The sequence below is a fragment of the Vipera ursinii genome (assembly GCF_947247035.1).
Source record: "Vipera ursinii genome assembly, chromosome: 1".
Classification (NCBI taxonomy): Eukaryota; Metazoa; Chordata; class Lepidosauria; order Squamata; family Viperidae; genus Vipera; species Vipera ursinii.
In genome coordinates this window covers 257,475,703-257,496,117 of record NC_139512.1, presented here as the reverse complement: position 1 = coordinate 257,496,117, position 20,415 = coordinate 257,475,703, and the positions used below count along the sequence as shown (strand labels likewise).

The 20,415-nt window shown below is 46.7% G+C and overlaps 1 protein-coding gene across 1 annotated transcript in view; it reads right to left on the bottom strand.

The window, feature by feature from the left end:
- The window catches only part of RFX6 (regulatory factor X6), a 51,271-nt gene extending 32,374 nt beyond the window's left edge, over window positions 1–18,897 (bottom strand). The window contains exons 1-4 of the mRNA XM_083348378.1: window positions 18,473–18,897; window positions 16,493–16,649; window positions 14,345–14,468; window positions 11,768–11,829 (exon numbers count right to left, since the gene is read on the bottom strand). Of these exons, the coding sequence (XP_083204504.1) occupies window positions 11,768–11,829; window positions 14,345–14,468; window positions 16,493–16,649; window positions 18,473–18,668 (539 nt within the window). The 5' untranslated portion in view covers window positions 18,669–18,897. The remainder of the gene's footprint in view (window positions 1–11,767; window positions 11,830–14,344; window positions 14,469–16,492; window positions 16,650–18,472) is intronic.
- Window positions 18,898–20,415: the final 1,518 nt, after the last annotated feature.

Below are 20,415 nucleotides of genomic sequence, written 5' to 3'. Positions count from 1 at the left end.
CAGGACAGGCTGTTTGGCCCACCATCTCCACTTTATTCCATCCAACATAGGCATGCCCTCTGTCCCAATCCCTGCCTTCTGACTTTGAAAGCATTTTATATCAGGTTGTGTGTCTGGAGTATCACAGAGAAAAGGAAAAACTCATTCTTTCCTGCTCCCTGCACAATTCGAAAAGTTCCAAAGATTATACTAACTCGGAAAACAGAGTCAAATTATTTCATTTCTTGGAAGCAAGGAGAAATAACTGATCAGATCTCCAACAAATTGGAATAGAGGTTTTTACCCACCACTATTATAAACATAAGGGACGCGGTGGCTCAGTGGGTTAGGACGCTGAGCTTGTCGATCGGAAGGTCGGCAGTTTGGCGGGTCGAATCCCGAGTGCCGTGTAACAGAGTGAGCACCTGTTACTCGTCCCAGCTTCTGCCAACCTAGCAGTTCGAAGGCACGTCAAAATGCAAGTAGAAAAATAGGGACCACTCCGGTGGGAAGGTAACAGTGTTCCGTGCGCCTTTGGCGTCTAGTCATGCCAGCCACATGACCACGGAGACGTCCTCGGACAAGCGCTGGCTCTTCGGCTTTGAAACAGAGATGAGCACCGGCCCCTAGAGTCGGAAACGACTAGCACGTATGTGCGGGGGAACCTTTACCTTTACCTTTATTATAAACATGGTGGAGCAGTGGGCTAATGCCTCCTTAAGTAACACCAGCTGCCTGCAATTAGTGCAGGTTCGCATCCCACCAGGCTCAAGGTTGACTCAGCCTTCCATCCTTCCGAGGTAGGTAAAATGAGGACCCAGATTGTTGGGGGCAATTAAGCTGACTTTGTAATAATGCCGCTTGGGGTGTGTGTGAAAGCCCTAATAAGCAGGCATATACATAGAATGAAGGCTACTGCTAAGCTTGTAAGCCGCCCTGAGTCTTCGGAGAAGGGCGGGATATAAATGGATTAAAATAAATATATATATATATATAAAAAATTTATAACATATAACACACACACACAAACATATGTATATGATGCACACACACACACACACACTCATGATGCACTTCATATCAATGGGATTCTACAGAGATGTCATGTATCACATCAAAGACACACAGATGTACGCAATAGATTTATGATGAATTTGGAAAAAGCAACAAAGCTACTGGCAGAAAAAGGTAGGCTGGATCTGTTTAATTTGTATTAGCTTGGAAAGAAATAAAAGCGGTGATGCTCATTGTTAGCTTTCTCATTAAAACTTCCAGGAAGAAACAGCCAGGCTGATTTTTCCCACCCTCGTTTTCCATGTGCACTAACATCTGTCCCTGTGCTGCAAGCAAATCTGACTAGAGCATATGCCAACACAAATGATAGCTGATAAGGCAATGATATGATTAAGCTGCTCAGGGACTTGCAATAATTCGTTATCGCAAGGCCAGCTGCCATATCAGTTTTATTAACCCACTAAATCACTTTTAATAAATAAGATAATGCCTTTCAGAAAAGGTGGAAGTTAAGATTTAACATTGATCAAAGTCTACCCCCCCCAAATGAAACTGCAACTGGAGCCCACAGTCCCAAGTGGTGTACAGGTAGTCCTCGACTTACAACAGTTTGTTAGTGACCGTTTGAAGTTACAACCTCATTGGAAAGAGTGACTTATGAGCATTTTTCACACTTATGACCGTTGCAGCATCCCCAGGGTCACGTGATCTACATTCAGATGCTTGACAACTGGTTCATACTTAGGATGGGTGCAGTGTATCCCTGGGTCATTTAGTCCCTTTTTGCGACCTTCTGGCAAGCAAAGTCAATGGCAAGGCCAGATTCGCTTAACAACCATGTTGCTAATTTAATGACTGCAGCGATTCACTTAACAAATGTGGCAAGAAAAATCGTAAAATGGGGCAAAACTCACGTAACAAATTTCTAACTTAGCAACATACCTTTGGGGGGGGGTCAACTATGGTTGTAAACAGTGCTTTTTTTGTAAAAGAAAAAGGTGCCGGAACTCACACATGTTATACAACCCGCCTTGCCTACCCTACAAGGTTCCATCCAAAAAAGGTGCCAGAACTCCATTCTGAGCGTTCTATGACAAAAAAAGCCCTGGTTGTAAATCAAGGGCTACCTGTATTCTTTTACCCACGCACTCATCACCTTCAAAGGAAGATCCTTCAGTACTGCTGAAGTTGGCTCTCACTCAAACTAAACCTAGGCTGAATTTATTTCTCTCATTAATTCCCATTAAGTTTATAGGTCTCCAACTGTCCCTGGATTGGCATAATCATTGTATATGATCCTTGTCGACTCCTCTTCCATGAATTTCCTTCATTTTTGTTCCATTTTAATGGTACCGTTTGAATGAAACATTATTTGCTGTCTTCTGCTGCTGATCTATAATGCTTTTTCATTGCTGCTCTACTCACTTAGAATTCTTTATCTTCTGCTTCACTCTTCTCTCGCCCAAGTCCCTTGTTTTTCTCCTTGTACCATATCTTGTGGGCTGCTATGATAGTAACAGCTAGCAACTAAAGGCAATGGGTCTGATAATAGCAGTGGCACGCTCTACTGAATGCCAACTCTCATCTCTACAAAGGAATTTCCTCCGAAATTCCAGAAAACACCTGACAATAATTTGCGACAATTATAGGTTAGACGGGAGCCAGTTTCTTACAGCAGTTCAAGAACCAGGCAAGAAACCAAGAGACTGTGCTGCGATTATGTTGCGTGTTACTTAAATATTAATGTTATGAAATGTAGTAAATAAAATTAACACAAGTTGTTAAAAGCACTATGAGATTGGCAGCTAAATTTTAGCTGACCCAACAGCAAATACGTAAGCCAGTTTAGTGTGGTGATTAAGGGCATCAGGCTAAAAACTGGGAAATCATGAATTCCTCACCTTAGGCCCAAAGTCAACTGGGCGATCCTCTCTCAGCCCTAGGAAGCAGGCAATGGCAAGCCACTTCTGAAAAACCTTGCCCAGAAAACTGCAGGGCAGTCTCTGAGAATCAGACACGATTGAACAGAAGAAGAAGAAAAAAGATAATTTTTTTTGGGGGGGGGGAGAATGGCTATCCCTGGTGCAGAAAAAGTAGCCAGCTAATACAAACAAACAAAAAATGTGGGAAGTGCCCTGTCTTCTCAAAGTTACAAGAAATGCCAGGCATTCATTCTGTTTGAACTCAACTCTCACATCTTCTTCCTTCTGCTCAAATGAGAGTTCCTCCAAGTTAGCAATCATTAAACACACTACCAATGTAATAAATTCCTCTATCATTATAAGGCTTCTGCTGTGGGTAGGAAATGAGCACCTTCAGTTCCTGCAGGTATTGTTTGACTCCAGTCCCTATCAGCCAAAGTGTATGTACACTGTTCTGCCTAATCCAACTTGTCTTTCCAAACCTATTGTGCTAGATAGTGAGAGACTGAGATTCTTGCACTCACTCAGTGTCTCAGGTGCTGGCCTCATTTACTTAAATGATAATGTTGCCTTATTACAATCACAATCACTAACATTCAATAAAGAAATGATGGATATTAGAACATGATAGGGGGGTAAGAACCAGAGCGAAAAGTACATGTTCCCTCCTCCCCACAAAAATATTCAGACACTATCCCCGAAGCTCTTTTTTTCGTCTTCTTCATTTTTTCACTACCCATTTGCTGGGAACTGAACTTCTTTCCATATCCATTCAACTCAAACAACTTCATGACCAGGATGACCATGTTAAAAGTCTTGTCCATGTTAAAAGTCTTGTCCCTTTTTTTCTCATAAGAAAAGGGGGTAGGGATGGGGGAGGCCACATATGCAATATTTTAAATAAAAATATGCAACCAGTTTGGTATAGTGGTTAAGGCACTAGGCTAGAAATCGAGAGACTCTGAGTTCTTGTTGCACCTTAAGCAAAAAAGCCAGCTGGGTGACCTTGAGCCAGTCTCTCTCTCTCTCTCTTTCTCTCTGTCCTAGGAAGCCATGGCAAATCACTACTGAAATATTGCCAAGAAAACTGCAAGGAGGCTTCTTGCTAAAGTCAACACTGATTTGAAGGTGCACAATAAACAAATAAACATATAACGAGAGCTTCTCTACTCAGAGCTGTGCCATTCTGAGTCATGATTCCTTCCATTGGAATCCAAATATACATCCCAACTCTCCATAAAGGGTTTTGGGGGATTATAAGGATCTGGAGCATGTAGAAAATGGGAAATTGTGGTTTTCAGTAAGGAAGTCAATACAGCTTGACAAGAAACGTGGGAATTGCTACACTTTGCTATACCCTTTATAGCAGACTTCCACACAGCTGGATTTCTTTCAGATATGTAGACCTTCTACTCAGTGGTGAGATTCAGCCTGTTCGCATCAGTTCGGCAGAACCGGTAGCTAATTTTCTGTTGCCCAGGCCCACAACAGACTTCCGGAAGTGGCATCCACACAGAACCGGTTGTTCATATATTTGAATCCCACCACTGCTTCACCTCCAGTAATCTACTAGTTATTTATTTATTTATTTATTTATTTATTTAATTGATTTTTATACCGCCCTTCTCTCGAAGGATGTTGTGACTCAGGGCCAGCCTGTGGGTCCGACAGCCGGGTCCGATGTATCGGAGGACTCAGATGTGGGGGAGGAGGGAAACGAACCGGCTGATGATGATTTGGAGGCTTTGCAGAGTCCTCAGCCGGGAACCTCTTCTCAGCTGTGTGAGCCCGAGAGTGCGGAGGATGATGACCCACAGCTGGCCCTGTTCAAGGACGCCCGACGCAGGAGGCAGACGAGCAGGGACAAACAAAGAAAGGCTATGGGACTCCTCGGGAGGAGGCACAGGGAGACCACGCCCTGAGCTCTCTATAAAAGAAGTGTTTGGGGAGGGGCTGGTTGCTGAAAGCAACTTTTCCGTTTGAGAAGTCAAGCTCTTGTATTTTTGTAACAGTGTAATTAAAACTTGGCAGAAGCCTTTTGGTCTTGGACGCTTTCCAGACTCTTCTTTTGATTAGGGGTGCGAGAAGAGGGCTGGTTCAGAACAGTTTGCTTTCAGCCACCCACCCCTTAATACTACGATGGAGCAGCTTCTTGCCGAGCATGCCCAGCTCAACCAGCAACTCACCTTGCTGGCCACTCAGGTGGCACAACTGCAGGCTCAGGTACATGCTGCCCCCCCACCCAGGAGGAAATGTCAGATAGCTATGCCGGATAAATTTGCTGGTAATCCAGAACTGTTTCCTGCCTTCCTGGGACAATGCCAGCTTTATATCAGCGTGAGAGCAGCTGATTTCCCCACTGACCGAGATAAGGTGGGATTTGTGTTGAGCCTTCTGTCGGGAGATGCAGCTCGTTGGGGCACGCCTCTGTTGGCACAGCCTAGCCCTTTGTTGGATAACTTTGGGGGGTTTTGTGACCATATGCGCCTCATGTACGAGGACCCGATTAAGGCGCAGACGGCCACCCGACGCCTGAAAGCTTTGAGGCAGGGTCAGCGCCCTCTACAGGCCTATATCAGCGATTTCCGGCTGCTTAGCCAGGATTCCGCCTGGAATGAGGCTGCGCTCGTGGATGCCTTTCAGGATGGCTTGTCAGAGGAGATGTTGGATGAGCTGGCTCGCGTGGACATTCCCTCAGACCTGAATGGGCTGATCCATCTTTGTCTGCGGATCGATGCCCGGCTGCAGCAGCGTAAGAGTCGCCGTGCCACCCCACAGACCCCTGCCGCCCCTGTTGTGCGTGAGCCCCCAGTCCAGAGGGAGGAGCCAATGGAGCTGGGTGCCGCCAGGTCCCGTCTATCGGTGACGGAAATGGACAGACGACGATCGGAGGGGTTGTGTTTTTACTGTGGGGACCCTGGACATTTGGCTGCTTCTTGCCCGAAGAAGCGTCAGCGGGCGTCAGTGACCAAGCCTGCCCCGAGAAAGTCCCCTGCTTTGCTATCGGGAAACGGCCCGAGCCCGATCTAGACGGTGTGACAGATCGGGCGACCCACAACGATCACGCTGAGCGACGCCGTTCCGACGGTGCCTGTGAACCTCCGCGGCATTTGATTTTGGAGGCACGACTGATCCTCCCTGGCAAGCCAGAGGGGATTCCGGTCCATGCCTTGATTGACTCTGGGGCTACCACTAACTTTATGGATTCGGCCTTTGTGGCCAAATGGGCTGTTCCCCAGTGTCCAGTGGATCCGCCCATGCTTGTGGAGACCATCGATGGTCGAGTGCTCCTGTCCGGGCCTATCACGGCCGCCACGCAACCCGTGTGTATGGCCATCAGTACCCATGTGGAGGCCATTCAGTTCTACGTCACTTCGGATCTGCACTTCCCCGTGGTCTTGGGACTGGCGTGGCTCCGGGCGCATGATCCACAGATCTATTGGTCTCAGAACTTGGTCACCTTCCCAAGTTTGCAGTGCGTGGACCACACCCGCCATATCTGTGCCGGCCAGGTGGAGGGATCCCCAGGGGTTTCCTTGCCTCCCGAACTGTCCGACTTTGCTGACGTGTTCAGCGAGTCAGAGGCGGACCAATTACCCCCGCACAGGCCCTACGACTGCTCCATTGACCTAGTCCCTGATGCGCCTCTCCCAGTGGGGCGTTTGTACTCCATGTCGGAGCCCGAGTTGGCTGCATTGCGGGACTTCCTGACAAAGAACTTGGCTCGTGGTTTCATCCGGCCCTCGTCCTCGCCAGTGTCTGCGCCCGTGCTCTTCGTCAAAAAGAAGTCGGGCGAGTTACGGCTTTGCTGTGACTACCGGAAACTCAACGCTATCACGGTGCGTAACCGCTACCCGCTGCCCCTCATCCCCGAGCTCTTGGACCGACTCCGGGAGGCTAAGATCTTCACGAAACTGGACCTGCGTGGAGCTTACAACCTCGTCAGGGTTCGGCCGGGTGATGAGTGGAAGACGGCGTTTGGTACTCGCTATGGACATTTCGAGTACACGGTGATGCCGTTTGGCCTGACCAACGCCCCCGCTGTGTTTCAGCATTTTATGAATGACATCTTTCGGGATCTGTTGGACCAGTTTGTTGTGATTTACCTGGACGACATCCTGATTTACTCCCCGTCGCGTGAAGCGCATCATCAGCATCTCCGTCAGGTCCTGCAGCGCCTCCGGAAACATCGGCTGTTTGCCAAGTTGGAGAAGTGCCAGTTCTACCAGGTGACCATTGATTTCTTGGGTCACCGCATTTCTCCTGAGGGCATCGCCATGGAACCGAGTAAAGTTGAGTCGTTGCAGAGTTGGCAACCCCCGCGTCGCGTGAAGGATATTCAGCGACTTCTTGGATTTGCCAACTACTATCGGACATTCATCCCTGGCTTTGCTGCCTTGACAGCCCCCCTCACCCGGCTCCTGCAGAAGAAGACTCGGTTCCAGTGGAACGCCCCCGAACAACAGGCGTTCCAAGCTTTGAAGGACGCCTTCATGAAGGAGCCCATCTTGAAGCATCCTGACCCGCAACGGCCATTTGTCGTGGAGGCGGACGCCTCCGACATTGCCATTGGGGCCGTGTTACTCCAGGCAGCGACGCCCAACGGTACCCTTTTCCCTTGCGCGTATCACTCACGGAAATTGAATCCCTCGGAGCGCAACTATACCATCTGGGAGAAGGAGCTGCTGGCCATCAAGGCGGCGTTCGAGGCTTGGAGGCATCATCTGGAGGGGGCGCGGCATCAAATTGAGGTCCGGACGGACCACAAGAATCTGGAAAGCCTGCAGACCGCTCGGAATTTGAACCAACGCCAGATCCGGTGGTCCCTCTTCTTTGCGAGGTTTGACTTCCGGGTGCGGTACATACCAAGCGGGCACAACCAGAGAGCGGATGCTCTGTCCAGGAAGCCCGAGTACACCCGAGTGGAAGACAAGCTTCCGCCCAGGACCGTGATCCCCGTCGAGTCTTTTGCTGCGGTGCGGGAGCCGGTGGATATACGGGCTCGGATCCGGGAGGCGCAGCAGCAGGAGGCGTGGGTGGCTCAGCGGAAGGAAGAGGTGGGGCCAGATTCGCCTTGGTCGGTCACGGATGGACTCCTTTATTATCGTGACCGGCTCTATGTTCCAGGAGGGCCACTCAGGGGACTCGTCCTCAGCCAATGTCATGATAACCCGGCTGCGGGGCATTTTGGCCTGTTCAAGACTCTGAACCTGGTCTCCCGTACATTCTGGTGGCCCCGAGTCCGACACGATGTCCAGTCTTATGTCACCTCCTGCGTCCCATGCAGGCAGGCCAAGTCAGCGACAGGGGCCCCGCCTGGTTTACTGCAGCCTTTGCCAACGCCCAAGAGACCCTGGGGGGCTGTGTCCATGGACTTTCTGACGGATCTACCCCCATCCTCCGGCTTCACGACAGTGTTTGTGGTGGTGGACATGTTGACCAAGATGGCGCACTTCATCCCCTGTCGCGGCTTACCGTCAGCTCGCGCCACTAGTCGCATGTTCATCCAACAGGTGTTCCGGCTGCACGGCCTTCCCGATAGAGTCGTCTCCGATAGGGGGGCCCAGTTTACAGCCCGCTTCTGGCAGGAGTTGATGCGGGCGTTGGACATTAAGGTTTGCCTCTCGTCCGCGCATCATCCTCAGACCGACGGGGGTACCGAGAAGGTCATCGGCATTTTGGAGCAGTATCTGCGCTGCTACGTTAACCTGCAGCAGGACAATTGGGTGGACTATTTGGCCATAGCCGAGTTTGCCTTTAACAACTCGCAGCACACCTCCACGCAGATGACACCGTTCTTGGCCAATGTGGGTTATCACCCTCGGTTTTTCCCCCTTTCTCCCGTGGACTCACCGGAGCCGGCAGCGAACGAATTCATGGCGGAGTTACAGGCGATCCATCGGTTGGTGCGACGGCAGCTGGAGAAGGCCAAGGCCGACTACAAGAGGTTCGCCGATCGGTCGAGAAGGGATACGCCTCCATTATCGGTGGGGGATCGGGTCTGGTTGTCCACCAGGAACCTACCATCCACTCGGCCGGCGAGGAAGCTGGACCACCGTTACCTTGGACCGTTCCCAGTCGAGGCCGTCATCAACCCGGTCGCCTATCGTTTAACTCTGCCACGTTCCCTGCGCGTACACCCCGTCTTCCATCGGTCCTTGTTGGTCCCCGAACAACCGGCTTGTCCACTTCGCCAAGCGGAACCTCCCCCATCAGGACCTCGTGATGGCGACAGCCCCCCCGAGTACGAGGTCGCCAGCATCAGGGATTCCCGCTGGCTGAAAGGTCGCTTCCAGTACCTGATCGAGTGGAAAGGGTACGGGCCGGAGGACTTCACATGGGAAGACGCGACCGCCGTTCATGCCCCTGCGTTGGTGACTGCTTTTCACGAACAGTTCCCATCCCGACCGCATCCGGATCGGCAGACCCGGGGGAAGGGCCCTGCGGTGCGGGATAGTGTTGTGACTCAGGGCCAGCCTGTGGGTCCGACAGCCGGGTCCGATGTATCGGAGGACTCAGATGTGGGGGAGGAGGGAAACGAACCGGCTGATGATGATTTGGAGGCTTTGCAGAGTCCTCAGCCGGGAACCTCTTCTCAGCTGTGTGAGCCCGAGAGTGCGGAGGATGATGACCCACAGCTGGCCCTGTTCAAGGACGCCCGACGCAGGAGGCAGACGAGCAGGGACAAACAAAGAAAGGCTATGGGACTCCTCGGGAGGAGGCACAGGGAGACCACGCCCTGAGCTCTCTATAAAAGAAGTGTTTGGGGAGGGGCTGGTTGCTGAAAGCAACTTTTCCGTTTGAGAAGTCAAGCTCTTGTATTTTTGTAACAGTGTAATTAAAATTTGGCAGAAGCCTTTTGGTCTTGGACGCTTTCCAGACTCTTCTTTTGATTAGGGGTGCGAGAAGAGGGCTGGTTCAGAACAAAGGACTCAGGGCGGTGTACAGGGAAATAAATATAAAAAATACAAGATACAAAAGTTAAAAAAAAACGTTAAATATTTGTGCCCGATGCAATAAATTAGTTAAGTTCAATGTTAAAACCCCAAACCCATCAGACCAGGCTGGCTTGTTCAAATAAATAAGTTTTTAGATCACGTCAGAAGGAGCGAAGGTCGGGAGCCATCCGGAGCTCAACCGGTAAGTGGTTCCAAAGGTCTGGCGCTCCCACAGAGAACGCCCTCCCCCTGGGGGTCACCAGTTGACATTCTCTGACCGGTGGCACCCTGAGGAGGCCCTCTCTGTGGGAGCGCACTGGACAGAGGGAAGTTGACACCGGCAGCAGGTGCTCCTGTAGGTAATCCAGACCCATGCCATGTAGGGCTTTATAGGTCATCACCAGCACCTTGAATCTCACCCGGAGGGCAACTGGACGCCAATGCAGCTCACGGAGCAGAGGTGTAACATGGGAGTATTGGGAGACCCCCAACACAACTCGCACGGCTGCATTCTGCACCAGCTGAAGCCTCCGAGTGGTCCTCAAGGGCAGCCCCATGTAGAGAGCATTGCAGTAGTCTAAACTACTAAGAGGTCACGAGCGCATGAGTGACCGTATGTAGGGCATCCCGGTCTAGATAGGGCCGCAACTGGCGCACTAGGCGAACCTGGGCGAAGGCCCCCCTAGTCACAGCTCCTATATGATCTTCTAAGGAAAGCTGTGAATCTAGGAGGACACCCAAGTTGTGAGCCTTATCTACAGGGGGTAATAGCTCATCCCCCATAGTAAGAGGTGGAATAATCTGAATTTCCCGAGATGCCGGCACGCACAGCCACTCAGTCTTGTCAGGGCTGAGCCGAAGCCTGTTCCTCCCCATCCAGACCCAGACCGCCTCCAGGCAACGAGACATCACGTCGAGGGCATCACTGGGGTGGTTTGGGGTCAAAATGAAAAGCTGGGTATGATCAGCATACTGATGATACCCAACTCCAAAACCACGAATGATCTCACCCAGAGGCTTCATATAGATGTTGAACAGGAGAGGTGAGAGGACCAACCGCTGAGGAACTCCACAAACAAGAGGCCTCGAGGTCGACCTCTTCCCCCCTGCCAACACCGACTGTTAACGTCCCAGAAGGTAGGAGAAGAACCACTGCAAAACAGTGCCTCCCACTCCCAACCCCCTGAGATGCCACAGCAAGATACCATGGTCGATGGTATCAAAAGCTGCTGAGAGGTCTAATAGGACTAGGACAGAAGAACAACCCCTGTCCCGAGCCCACCAGAGATCATTCACCAGAGCAACCAATGCCGTCTCCATGCTGTGCCCGGGCCTGAAACCCAATTGGTACGGGTCCAGATAATCAGCTTCCTCCAGGAACAAAGGGAGCTGATGCGCCACCACGCTCTCAACAACCTTCACAAGGAAGCGAAGGTTGGAGACCGGACGAAAGTTGTTTACAGCTGGGTCCAAGGCAGGCTTCTTAAGGAGGGGTCTCACGACTGCCTCCTTCAAGGCGGTGGGAAAACTACCCTCCCTCAAAGAAGCAGTTATCACTGCCTGGAGCCAGCCTCGTGTCCCATCCTGAGCCGCATAAACCAGCCAGGAGGGGCACGGGTCCAATAAACTCAGCTTCCCCATGATCCTGTCCACGTCGTCCAGGGTCACAGGATCGAACTCCTCCCAGATAACATCAACAATTCTGCCCATCGTCAGACCATAGTTAGCATGGTGTTTATGCCCCTTGAAGAATTTTGGGAATTGAAATTCAACAAAACATGGACCACCACCAGATTGATTACTCTAAAAAGTGTTTTTCAGCTAATAACACATTTGGATTCCAGCTACCTGTATCATGGCTTTATCTAGATAAGAATGAATTTAAAAAGAGTAGCTCCTAAGAACAGCACTTACTTTGAATGGCCTCTTGTACCCAGCCGCCTAGTGGTGAGGAGAGGAAATTTCTGGCGAATTGTCTAAAGAAAAAGTCAAATATTAAATAATTGAAACTGGTAAATTCAAAATGATTTTATTTTTGTTCTAATAGGCTCCTCTATAAGTAATTAATTATGTTAAATTCATTTTAATGACCAGTGATCAGGCAAAAGAGTATTAACCTTACAAAGTGGGAATTGCAACAAAACATGATTCTACTCTGTTCAAAGATATAAAGCACTGTTATATATTCCAAGGAGATGCTATTCCATTTCCTCTATAGTATTAATAGGATATGATACCATCAAAGCTTATCAAAGGTACATCGTATTAAACAGAAATCCTTCTCCGAAATTCCCTTTCTCAAAACATCATTATTCTTCTTAAGACATTTTTTTTTCTTTTCCACAAAGTTATTTTAAAATTCAGTTTTACTGGAATTTGGCTTTATTAAAAAGTATTCACAATTGAATTATCTTCTCATAAACTACAATTGGAAGACTAAGGTCTTGAAAAAAGGTAAATGATGGAATGAATGAAAATAGAATGGTGCTTAGAAACTTCTGTAATGTCAGAATTCAAGCAATATACCTGTAGATATGCTTCTTATTGTACGAAAGGGTGGGGGTGGACAGATGGATAGACAGAAATAGCTTTTTGAATTATATTTCTTTCATTCTACAGTACTATTGTAGAGGTGAAGGATATATATATGTGTGTGTGTGTGTGTGTGTGTAGGTAGGTATAGGTATAGGTATAGGTATAAGTATAGATATGTATGTGTGTGTGTATGTGTGTGTGTATATATATGTGTGTGTGTGTGTGTGTGTATACTGTATATATATGTATATGTGTGTGTGTGTGTGTGTGTGTGTGTGTGTGTGTTAAGAATTTGTCAAGGCTTTTTGAATGCACCTTGCTAATTAACTCTTTCTTTCCTGCTTTGGACTGACTCAAGGCTTATCCACAGGATATAGTCAACTTATGACAGCTCATTATTTGTGTACATTTGTGTAAATTGTATAAATATAAATATATCTTGCCTGAACTAGCAATTCTCACTGTACGTCATTCAAATGCAAAATCTCCACACTCAGTTCTAAAAACACTGTCATTTTTTTTATTATACCGAGAACAAGGTCCAATAAGGTTGCTGAAACAAGTGAGGCTTGTAGCCCTTTTAACATCATGGATGAAACAACTAGAATAACAGAGTTGGAACAGACCGTGGACCTCTTTCAGTCCAACCCATTGCTCAAGCAGGAGATCCTATACCAGTGGTCTGCAACCTTGACCATGCTGGTTGAGGAATTCTGGGAGCTGAAGTCCACAAGTCTTAAAGTGGTCAAGGCTGCAGACCCCTGTCCTGCACCATTCCGGATAAGTGGCTGCCCAGTCTCTTCTAGAAAGTCTCCAGTGATGAACCGCCTACGATTTCTGAAGGCAAGCCCTTCATACATTCATTCATAACCTGTATGCATCTATAAAACAACTGCATTTCAATTAGTAAGTGTTTCCCAAAAGCTGTGGGTGAGACTGTTCATTTGGCAAATCAATTTAATAGCTAATTGAAAGAACCACCTCTGACATTAAATGGAAATGCGATCGTGATTAAGCCTCCCACCTTGGCCCCTTGGTGTATCTATAACCTGATACGGTCTAAAGCCTGGGTTTGAAATTTATTTGCAAAGTGAGCATTTGAAGATGAAACAATAGTCTCTACCTCAACAGATATCATAACCCAGCAATCAACATTAAAGCAAATACTGAGAAAGGCAGCTAATAGAAAAAAAGATAATCCTGCTATTTTCAAAGCTAGAAGAGAGGGGTTTTTTAATGTTTATAGTCAACTGTGTCCTGTTGGTTCTGAGTCATTTAATATCATAGGGAGATGTGAACCCCAAATTTCATTAAACTAATGTGTTTCGGTTTTTTAAGGCAATTGGAAGCGATTGTGGATGTTTTAAAAAGACTGATCTCTGAAGCTGTCTTGGTATTTAGTTTCACCAGCTCCTAGTAATTTGGATTTAATTTGGGAAGGCCACCTCTCATGTTGATTAAATGATTTCAGCTTTTAAGTAGAGTGGATGTTGGGGTGGGGGAGGGGAAGGGGAAGGGAGAAAATATCTACAGTCTGTACTCTTTCCTCACAAAAGTTGCCTTACTTTTAACTTTGCCGAGCTAATGATTCTCTTTCCGATATCCTACACTCCTTAAAGCAGTGTTTCTCAACCTTAGCAACTTGAAGATGTGTGTGGACTTCAACTGCCAGTATTCGGGGAATTCTGGGAGTTGAAGTCAACACATCTTCGAGTCGCTAAGGTTGAGAAACACCGCCTTAAGGTGACCTACAAACCTCTTGCTTCCATATTAGAAAATAAAAAGAGCCACACGTTTCCCACCAGCAGCAGGATTTGAAGTTATTCTGCAAGTTTATCACTTGCAGGTTTTCTCAACCCTGTCAGAGACTTTGAATATGTAAGAGAAGGGGATATAGTGGAATCTTTCTTCTAATATAAGATTAAATAAGGCAAGAAGATCAGATGGATTAATTACCTTCCCAAATGTTGCAGCACAAGCAGGCTCAAGTTTCTCCTTTCTGCAGAAGTCCAGGTAGTGTGTATAAAGGATGCATCGGGGCAAACAAACTCCTTCACAGACAATGTAATTTTCTTCTAGCCTGTAAATGAAAAACAAGCCAAGGATTTTAAAAGTGGTTCCTGTAGTTTTGCCATATTTTTTCACTGTTACTACCAAGCTTATAATATTTGAAAGAACGTTTTGCCTTCAAAATATAAAATATTTCAATTTTTCCTCAGCACTTTTTCATTCATTCATTCATTCATTCATTCATTCATTCATTCATTCAATTTCTATAGCTGCCTATCTCATTCTGATTGACTGGGTAGTGAACAATATCACAATTTAAACCATAAAAAAACACAAAAACTATTCTTCAGTATCTAAAGATGTGGCTCTATGAAATTCTTTGTAGGTCCCATTGCAAATGGTAATTCTGACTTACTAATATTTATAATTACTTGAAATTAGGAAACTTGTTGCTTGATCATGTTGAGTGAAAAAATTCATCCTTTGCTTTGATTGGGATTAGTAATATGACACAAACATACCGAAATGTTTCTTTGAAATTGTCATTTGCTGTGCCCAGGATGCAGACACACAAATAGGAAAATGATGTAATAAACCCACAGGATATTGTTTTGGGCAGAATATCAGATTCAGAGTTAAATCTTGGGAGAAAAAAACTAGACTGGAATTTTAGTACATCTATAAAAGCAATTATTTTGTTGAATATAAAGTGGTTACTCTGCATAGGATTTTTTTATTAGTTTCTTTACTAAAAATATAAACATGAGCTTCAGATGAATTAAAGCTGCAATCATGTAGCTAAGTAGATATATTAGCATTAGTACAATCACATTAACATTCAGCTATGGCTGGCAATTAGTTTTTTCCAATTGGCTTTGATAAGTGCTAAGAATGTATGAGTCAACATCTTAACTGCTAATTCCTGCAAAGGGTCGGCAACTAGAAAGAGGCAGATAGAAAGATGAAAATTGGTCTCAGATTGGCTTACACTTGGTTTACTATGATATATACTATTAGCTCAACTTTTACACAATCTTTGTAAGAATCATCTTTCCTAAATATATACCCTAGTTAAATACTTCATTACTATTGTTATTGTGTTACATTTATATCCTGCCTTTCTTCTGTAAGTCCAAGGCACAGTAAACTGGGAGGTCCCTTCCCATCATGACAATAGTGATAGGGCAGACCTGGGATCACCAAGTGATCTACAGGATTAAGTGATTATTTTAACCTGGATCTCTTCTATTCCAATCTTACAGTGTACTTTAGTCACAAGTGTTCACTGGCAGAAAAAAAGAAACACGCAATCCTGATGACTCAATGGCCACCACCAGGTAATATTTTTCCCACTTCCCAATTAACTCTTCAGCCCCAGGGCTTTGAGGCAGCCTTCCATCCAAATGCCAACCAGCTAAACCTGATTCTGTTTAGCTTTTTTTGAACTCAGCCAAGGTACAATGTTAAAATGGATGACTACAATATAGTAGTCTGAAATTGCCTATGATTTTATTAAAGGCCATAAGCCATAGTAGACAAAACAGTACTTATAACCTCTTGGACCATTCTTGCAGAATTTTGCAATTTTTCTTTTCAGCTAATCTATCCCATCCCATCCGATCCCATCCTATCCCATTTATGACCAAAAAGGACCAAAAGGAATATTGTTTCTGAAATTTAAACCAAACAGATGGACAGAGAAGCTTGAGTAAATCAATAATTTTACAACATCTTTCCATCAAATACATAATCCAGTTAAGTAAAACTGTAGCAAAATATTTACAAAAACAGGTATTTACATTAGATGGCTGAATTACAACTAATAATGTATTTTCTTAGTTTTTTTATGAATAATGCATTGATAGTTTCACTTGTCTAGAATTATTGGCAGTGGACTTTTGACTACCCACAGGGAATGGGGGCAAATGAAATTGCATGACATTTGCATGCAACTCATTTTGAGATCATTGTAACTTCTACCAGATGCCAAGATTCACTTCTTCTCATGACAATATAGAAAAAGCTAACTAGCACACATTGTATAGTAGAAAATAATTCCCCATACATTAAAGCTTCGTTGGTTGTTAAGCCTACCATTGCAAAGTGAGTTGTGTCTGCTTCTTTTTGTCCTTCATAATCTGAGTGATTGTTTTCTTTGGAGGCAAATATTTGCTTAGTGATTTTATCTTGTTTTCTTGAGTGTCTCCATCCTCATCTTCTGAAGCAATAGGTTCACTTCTGAAATGAATTTCTGAGTGCCAAAACATTTAAAAAGAGAATGTACTTATTAATCTACCTATCTTGCAGATTAGATTAAATAATTCTATGTAAATACAATTACATATATTCAAATAAATTGCTGAGTATTGGGTGATAGATTTGGGACAACACTAAAAATGTTTAATTTATTTGAAAATTTCTCTGAGGATGCAAATGGAAATGAATAAGTAGGAAAAGTACTTTTTGGTCCATTTGCCTACTGTACAATGATAATCTTATAATTTGCAGACTCCATATATCTGATGATTTGGGGGTATTTTTAACTCTGTTTTTCTCATCCAAACATAAAAATCATGAAAATGGTATTTATATTACATTAATAAAAATATTTTACTGAGCATATCTGATTCAGTACAGGACTCTTTTGCCAATATAGTGTAGGAGATAGGCAGATTGTGAAGGAAAGTAAAAAGAAAGAGAGAGGTGTACAAGCAGTGGAAGTTCCTTCAAGAAACACTAACATTTTGACTATATGAACCCAAAGTAAAATGTTATGCTGCTGCCTAATCAACAGAATTCCATGCTACAATTTGTTGCCTGTTGGCTTTGAGTCTTTAGATATTTAGATGAATGAAGAATTCTGTGTCACTTGGAAAATTACAAACTCCAGCATCAGAAAACATTGCATCATATCTCTGCAGGTAAGTAAAGCAATAGGTAGATAAATACAATAGGCCTCTGCAAAATCAAAGAGACTTGGGATATTTCCACACTTGGAGTATATATCCCTGGAGATTCTGGATAGATGGATGGATGGATGAGGAGAGAGAGAGAGAGAGAGAGAGAAACAGACAGATAGATAGAGGTGGAAATAATTCCTACTTCTTAGGATCAGAGTAGGAGAGGCAAAGTGATATAACTACTTCAAGAATTCTGAATAACAGAAGGCCACCATACTTTTGCTTCAAACATTCACTGAAAACATATATTCACCGGGTACAGATTAATGACAATACCATCTTGGAATCTGTTGTCCTCAAACAGACATTTTGTTTGTGGATCTTTACCCAATCCCTCTTCATCTAAAAGACTGACACAGTGCAGATGCATGTTTTCACTAAGGCCATATAGGTCCCCTTGTATCTCTTTGGGCTGAAATTGTTTCCAGGTGACCTTTCCAATAAATAAGTGACAGGGGAAGCCAACAATGTGTTTATGCTGGAGCCCCCCCTCCCCCCCCCCTGTCCAGGGTTCAACCTGGCATCAGTTTCCTCCCTCAAGATTTGACTGAGAATCCATAACAAGCCTTTCCCATTTTGTCTCTGCCCATAGCAGAAACATGCCATGGAAATATTTCCCCCCACTTTGTCCCTATGATGTTCCTCTCCTTCCCAGCCAATGAGTGAGGCAGGCTTAAATCACTTCAATTGTACAAGTGTCACCTTTTATTCCTATACTGTCCAAAGGCAGCAGCATCCTGGGGGATAAAAATTTTGTCCCTCAATATTTTGGAAGCAAGACTGCAGTCACATCATAGGATTTTCTGACCCCACGAAGATGGGTGAAGAGCAAGTTGATTCAGCAGGGGGGGGCGGGAAAGGCCCAGAGTAAATGGAAATTCCCCAGGGCCAGCAGGGTGCTTTCTTATCCTATTTACAAGAATCAAGGAAGGAAAAGAGGGAAAATGGCCAGGCGGAAGTCCATCCCAACCCTCCATCAGGAGACACAGGCTGAACACAGGTGAAGCAGGTTCCCTTCAGACCGAAGGCAGCACAGACATTAACCGTTGGAAGGCAACCGGGCGCCCAGTTGCTTCTCCGCCCAGCTCCGAACCTGTTCGAAAGTCGCCCTCACCTGCCTTGATCCCCGCGCGGAACCCCAGCTCCCCGTCGGGGCGTTGCAGTCTGCCGCGCAGCGACTCGACCTCGGACAGCGGTTCTCCGGAGGGCGAAACCTGAAGCAAACCTCTGGAGACCAGCTCGCCATAAGAGTCCTCCAAGGCTTGGCTGTGCGCAAAGGCGCCGTCGACCCTGGCCGGGTACTTGGCCATCGCCTCTTCAGGACTCGGAGCTTTCCCTGCCCATCGAGCGTCGGGGAAGGGAGGGAGCGGGGGGGTGGGGTGGTGGTGGTGCAGAAGAGTTGGGATCGGGGGACGGGGAGGATCGCTGGGAAGTCAAACAGAGGGAAGCGCAGGGAACGGTCCGGGGCAAAGATGCGCGATGATGGACGGACAGGTGACTGAGGCGAGGCCGGGCTGGAGTTGGCTCGACGGACGGAGACGGGCGGCTTTTAAAACGCGCTCGGGCTCGAGTCCTTGACGAGGAGGAGGAGGAGGAGGAGGAGGACGGTGGTGGTGGCTAGAGTCGACCGCGGGCCGAGATCAGTGCGCCAGAAGCCCCAGCCGGGCCGGGCACAGCAACAAGCCCTGCCCACCGATTGTCAAGAGCTCAGCTGGGACTGCCCCGCCTCAAGTTTGCTAGAGTAAACTCCCACCCCAATTCCCCCCCTCTGTATTCGTGTGTGGCGCTTTCTGGAGGTCTTCTCCTTTCAGTCCCCCCCCCCTTGGCACTGGAACCGGAACCCTAGAAAAAGACCGGAGGAAGGCAAGGGAAACCGTGACAAAACTTCTTCTGAACAAGGGCAAAGTCTCGGCGCGCTGCAGGGGGCCGCCAGGAGTTTCCTGGCGAATGTGGGGTTGGATGGATTTCAAGCTAAAGGGCGGCTTCTTTTGCGCCGCTGTGTTGAAGTGGTGTCGGTCAACGGCCGGAGAGGGAAGAACAGTATGCGGTGGGCTTAAAACAAGCGTCCAACTTGCTTTCAACCCCAGTCTGCTACCGCTGTGCACACAAGGCTCAGCTAATCTCAGTGTATACATGGTTGTACTTTGACAATAAAGGTTCATACAAGAAGGGAGGAGAGGAAGGACCCCCCCCCCTTTTGGTGCCGTAACTGGCAGCAATAGATCTTCGGGTCACTGGTTGTCAGGTCTCTGATCCCAGAGAATGATCGATCACTCCTTGGGTTGGGAAAACAGGCACCAAAGGGACCATTTTGTTTTGCTGCTTGTGCCCAGTTCCCACTTCTTTCCATGCTGCTTGCCGTCCACTGCAGGAGTAGGAGTGTCTTGGATGGCAGACAAAGGGAGGGGGGCTCAGAAGGAAGGGAAGCGGGTTTTCTGCTGACTTTCCAGGGAACTGGCATCAAGGGGAACCCTTCTCTCCGCTTGTGGCAAAGGAGAGGAAGGGAAGAGGATCTTATCCATTTCCTGAGGAGAGGCAACCTAAAAAGTTCACGAGCAAGACCACCAGATACATGTCGAGAACACCTTACCCAGCTTAGATGCTGCAATGCCAAAACCACAAGAGAGATGATGTATGGGGTGGGGGAGGGAGGCACATCTTGACTAGCACAGCGCCCCGTGAGAAGGGAAGTGGAGAAAGCAGGGCTTCGGCTATTTTATTTTATTTTTATTTTAATCCCATTTATATCCCGCCCTTCTCCGAAGACTCAGGGCGGCTTACAATTTAAGTACAAACCAATGTGCTTAGCAGTAGCCTTCATTCTATGTATATGCCTGCTTTTTAGGGCTTTCGCCCCCCCCCCCCAGCGGCATTATTACAAAGTCAGCTTATTGCCCCCAACAATCTGGGTCCTCATTTTACCTACCTCGGAAGGATGGAAGGCTGAGTCAACCTACCACAGCGATAGGACAAATGTGCCTCTTTAGGACAGCTGGCACCCAAAAGGCTACTTTCCCTCCATCTCTTCCTGCTTTTCCTTCTAACCCATGGATTGAG